The sequence below is a fragment of the Brassica napus genome, chromosome A9, assembly GCF_020379485.1.
Source record: "Brassica napus cultivar Da-Ae chromosome A9, Da-Ae, whole genome shotgun sequence".
NCBI classification, from domain to species: domain Eukaryota; kingdom Viridiplantae; phylum Streptophyta; class Magnoliopsida; order Brassicales; family Brassicaceae; genus Brassica; species Brassica napus.
Genome location: NC_063442.1, coordinates 17,129,395 through 17,134,705, shown reverse-complemented (window position 1 = coordinate 17,134,705; position 5,311 = coordinate 17,129,395). Strand labels below are relative to the sequence as shown.

Sequence of the window (5,311 nt, the reverse complement as noted above, 5' to 3'; positions counted from 1 at the left end):
GGTCCACTACTCCGAGAGATTTGCCGATGTTTCGGTATGTCTCATCTTTTTTATAGTGGATAGGGACATCAGAGACTGCAACCCAAAACAGCATGGATTCCGGAAAGTCTTTTCGAATTGTTGGGATCCATCTCTCCAGTGAAAAACTCCACTTATTAAAGTGACAAGGGCTTCTCTGGAGAACATTTTAGAGGTCTTGTTCATTGTTGAAATCAATCTGGAATTTGTTATTCCCCAAGTTTGTTCCCTTTACTTTGCCTTCAACATCCCATATGTGTCTTTTAGGCATATGCTTGATCAAGGCATCAACACTCCTTCCGTCAATATGAAACATGCGTCCCACTAACGTTAGCTTGTATTTCTCGATCAGGTCGGAATAGTCGAATTCCGGGATAGGAATGATGTCATCATCTTTATCCTGTCGGCGATTAGATGCCTTTGAGTTTTCTCCCCTTCCTCGATTTTCATAAGAACAACTCATCTGAGCGATGGATCAAGAGAGGTTGTTATGTTGCGTTGTACCTATGATCAGAGGAGCCAATAAAAACCACACCCTACACAGGGGAACCTTATACTCTTCTTTCTCTTGTAAAACTTGTTCTTCACGTCACAGATCTAGGAGTTTTAACTCGTCTAGAAAACAAACCAGAGGCACTGCACGGAGCAGGAAGGCTTTCACACCGATGTACTGGACACCTACGTTGCATGGAAGCGTGTCTCACGTACTGGTTCCTGGTTCTGAAGCGGAAACGGAGTCGGAAGCGTGTGGAATCGCTTGGAAGCGTGCCGGAATCGCGTTTCCAAAAAAACCAGATATGGAAGCGTGATGGAAACGATGAATCCTATTTGGAAGCGTTTAAGTTTGATAGTTGGAATCGTAAATAAAAATAAAAAAGGGAAAATTAAATATTTTATGTTTTATATCTTTAACTGAAAACCCTAGTAAAAAAAGGAAACTGAAAAGACTACGACAAAGTCATCGTTCTCATCTCTTTTACACTTCTGAGTGTCTATCTTTTTTTCTTCTCCTTACCGAGACCAAACAATCAACAAGGTGATTTTATTTAGACTTTTATTTGTTTGTTAATTGTTATATTCTTCTTCTCCTTTACACAAACATGAGATTTGTAGCTTTATATGTATCGTTCAACGATATTGATTGGATGGTTGCTAATGGTTAAAGTATAACTGAATTTGCATTGTGAAACTATAGGGTTAAAGTTCTATTCTAATAATTTTCATTGTGAAACTACAATTGATCTTTGACACTGAACGTTTTTATTTTTTGTTGTATTGCTTAATATTTAATACTTTTCTGGATTTGTGTGGTTTAAAGTTTAAACACTTTTAATTTTCAGAATTTTATTTTATATGTAGGTTTATACGCTTTCAATACGGATCCGCTTCCTAGTTTTTTGAAAAAAATCGCTTCTGCGCTTTCATACGATTCTGCTTCCGCGTTTCCGCTTTCGTTTCCATGTAACGTAGCTGGACACCAATCTCTTTTTCCTGGCAAGGAGAGCCTCATAACACCAAATCTGAGGAGGAGCTTGCCAGTTTCGTGAATCGCCTAAGGAGTCACCAAAACCTTAAATTACCATAACTGTTTTTGGTCACATATTTGCGACTATATATGACTGTTGTATGGTAGTTGTAAATTAGTTAAAAACTAGTCACACAATATTGCAATTGCCATGTATAGTGCAAGAGAAGTCTCTAAATTGATGTTTTCTTGTGGTACGATCTTTCTCACTCCTTCTCCGTATATACTACCCTACAAGCTTGTGAACCTTGTCAAAGAGATGCCATACATATAGTACATGATTTATCTTGTCATAAGAAATGTAAAAGTTCTTATTATTCCATTTTATTTCAGTAAAAAACTTTTCATTTAGAGCCCAACAAACATTTGATACACCTTTCTTTTCATATTAATCCAAAATTTTACACAGTCCAAAGATTACAAAATTTGGGTTCCAACAGACTCTTCTTGCCTTAAACTAAGCTTGGTCAAGGTGGATTCGGAAATGTCTACAAGGTCAGAACATTCATAAACTATAAATTTTGTCAAAATCTTTAAATGGTCTACGATTTCAGGGGCTTCACCAAAGGGACAGAGATATAGGTGAAGTTAATAGCAAATGTTTTTGCATAAACTTGATACAGAGAAGAAGAACTAGGTCTCAGTGAATGATACGAAGAGATTCTTGTCTGCAATAAAATATTTATTACTTAAGAATATTTCAACCAAATAATGGATGAAAAATCAAATAGTTACATTTTATATTATATTGTTCCTTTTTTTATTGGAACGCATATTGTTCATTTTTATTGTTCTCATCCCATTATATGGACCAAGAATTACATAAATATAGGAAACTTAAAAAGGATAGAACCGAAGTCCTCTTAGTAATTGAGTCCAAGAGTGAGTCCAAGGGACAATTTCTCTTCACCCTTCAAAACTCCCGTCGAGTCTAAACGAACATTTGCACCATAGCCAGCAGCAACCACACCATCGTCAGCATGTCCGACCTACCATAAACAAATCATTAGATGACAATAATTATAAACAACCATGTTCTACTAATTTTTTTTAAAAACAAATTCATTCTCAAGTTTCTGTTGTCACATAGATTATCTTGTTTTATATGATAGCATATCCAAAATCAACAAAAACTTAAAAAATATACTTTATCGGAAAATAATATCAAAAATCGTTAGATATAATTATTATGGGTAAACATTTGATAAATATCATCTTGTGTATGTGATTTGATATATAAACATCTATTTATATGAACTTCATGGATCTACATATTAATAATCCTTCACGATTATAATTTAGTACAAAGGAAAAGAAAGATCACTCATGAAGACTGAAACAGAGACTTGCAATATACCTCCATAGTTTTGTTACTCGGTTTCAGAAATGCGATTGTTTTTTCTTTATTATCGCTTAGCCTAGAAATTCAAAACAAAGTTTATCATTATATAGAAAACAGAAAAAAATAATGTATATATAAATAAACGAGTAGATGAATTTAGAGATATCATTTATCATAAGTTGACTACCACTTTTCAAAAATACAATCAATCAAAAATATCATAACATTTGGGACTTATATATTGCTTAGAGAATAAATTAATAGTTTAATGTTTGTTTAAAATTATTGTAACACTGCCACACAAGCAATAAAATAATGTTAGGCAAGTTCAAATTGTTATTAATTCAGGTTGAGGTTGCATTTTTTTTTAAAGATACTTAAATAATATATAGCAGATTATATCGCATGAACCTTCGTTGATTTTGCATAAACTCAGTAGCGTCTCGAAGGCGTTCATAGATTTGAAGGTGTTGTTGAGATTGCCTCCACCTCATTTCTTGTCTCATTCTCCTTTCTGCTATAGAATTGCACACATGTAATTTATAATAAGACTACGGAAAAAATATTATATAGTTTGTTCAATTTTCCATTCCAGTTTGATTTTTAAAATCGCATGTGTAATTTTACCAAACGAAATCAATATGATATATCATAAAGAAAATCAAATGTATGTTTTCATAAAATCATGTCACTCAGTTGGCTAATGCCTTAAAACTGTTACCATTTTAGAACTTTATTACCATTTTCTTTCATTTTAAGATACGAATTTTTTTGTTCTCTGGCCCAAAATGTTTCAGACCAAGCCAACGAATTGAAAAGTTTTTATCCGAATGAAATGAAACAAATCATGGACATCACAAAACAATTATGATATCTGCTGTGAACTCACTGTTATTGGATCATGTGCAAGAAAATGTAGTACAATACAAACATGCCTGTATAGCTTTAAATTTAAAGTGCGTGTGATATTTATTTACCTTGTACTGAGTCTCTCCGCTTCTTGTTCCTATACATCTATTGAGATCAACAGATTTGTTTGATTCAGTAAACACCGGCATAGACAAATATAAATGATCACACACTGAAAATTTGCATATATAGTGATACTTATAGAAGTATTTTGTGTGTATATAATGACCTGGAGATGGCTTTTTACATGAGATAGTGTGAGACTTTTCACACCCATTGCCTGCACAATCTTCTTAGGAGTTGCTTCTGCAATTTTAACAGTAAAATAAATACTTTTTATACAGTCAAACAACTATAAATATATAATATATAATTTTTTTTATAAGTTATAATATCGATAAATTTTGAAAGAATAGAAAATATCAAAATAAATAAAATCAAAACAAATAATATTGGTTTTGATAGACAAAATTTTTGATAGAGAAACAGTAATTGTTGTTTGAGAAAAAACAAATACAAAAAAATTATTTACTTCTTTCGCCACCGAGTTGATTAACAACATAAACAAAATAGTGGTGGAGATCAGAGGCCCATCGCAGGCGCGGCATCTTTGACTTAGTGTAAAATCTAACAATCGGGTTTTCCATCGCCTATGTTTCCCGATGAAACTTGTAATCTGGTTGTTGAGTAATATACCAATTTATATTTTTTTGCTCAGATATTTATAGAATTTTGTTTCTAGAAGATGTAATTCCCAAAATAAATAACTAGGAATTAAATATTTGATGCAGATAAATATTGTTTGTTTGTTTCTTGTTTAACAGTACTTCTTAAAAATACATTCATAATTGAACTTTAAGAGAAATAAAAAAATTACACCAATTTTTTTCTCATGGTAATAATATGTATCATAAATTTATAAATATCATTTAATACTACTAGATTTTTTTTAGAAAATCAGAAAATAAAACTATATACAAATTTTATATAAATAAGTCAAAGTTAACCATGAATTGATGTATAGGATATCTATAACAACAAACATTAAAGACATCAAGCCTCAAATATTCAAGTTATAACATATTATCTTTATTTTTAACCAAATGATATAAATAACTTGAACATTTTGCAAGAAAAATACCATGTATATACACACTATACAAATGATGTTTCCTTTCCAACCAACTTTTTGCTGATCACAAAACACTTCAATACTGGAGATATCACACTGCATAAATTTAACTGTTTCCAAATAATTAAAGTAACACCCCCCCCCCCCCCCCCCCCCCCCCCCCCTAGATTTCCTCATGTGTTAGATATTGTAATTTATTCTTCTTATATTTTTCTAGATTATTAATTTGTAGGTTTGAATCTACAGTGTTATTAATTTACAAACAATATTTTTTAGATTTTAATGTTTTAAATATAAATATTTTTCTAAAATAAAAAAAAATATTTAATTTTGTGTATATATACATTAATTAAGTTTTTTAAATTCAACATTCATACTATTTTTA

The 5,311-nt window shown here is 31.4% G+C and overlaps 1 protein-coding gene across 2 annotated transcripts; it reads right to left on the bottom strand.

The window, feature by feature from the left end:
* On the bottom strand, positions 1-5,056 carry LOC106364475 (putative Myb family transcription factor At1g14600). 2 transcript variants are annotated; one of them, XM_013804045.3, is made up of 6 exons: positions 4,327-5,056; positions 4,024-4,100; positions 3,863-3,899; positions 3,297-3,402; positions 2,901-2,961; positions 1-2,532 (listed from the first exon to the last, which is right to left on the bottom strand). In XM_013804045.3, the coding sequence occupies exons 1-6, from the start codon at positions 4,439-4,441 to the stop codon at positions 2,407-2,409; spliced, it is 522 nt and encodes a 173-aa protein (XP_013659499.1). In that variant the 5' UTR covers positions 4,442-5,056; the 3' UTR covers positions 1-2,406. The 2 variants fall into 2 exon arrangements, with proteins under 2 accessions (XP_013659499.1, XP_022547496.1); XM_022691775.2 differs by having other exon boundaries at positions 3,297-3,399.
* Positions 5,057-5,311: the final 255 nt, after the last annotated feature.

What these genes read in the sequence shown, in the direction of transcription:
- LOC106364475 (XM_013804045.3), bottom strand. Translation starts at nt 4,441, where the DNA reads ATGGAAAACCCGATTGTTAGATTTTACACTAAGTCAAAGATGCCGCGC. An exon ending in TCAACTCGGTGGCGAAAGAA is followed by an intron (nt 4,101 to 4,326) that starts GTAAATAATTTT and finishes TTAAAATTGCAG; the next exon opens with AAGCAACTCCTAAGAAGATT. An exon ending in CGAGTAACAAAACTATGGAG is followed by an intron (nt 2,533 to 2,900) that starts GTATATTGCAAG and finishes TGTTTATGGTAG; the next exon opens with GTCGGACATGCTGACGATGG.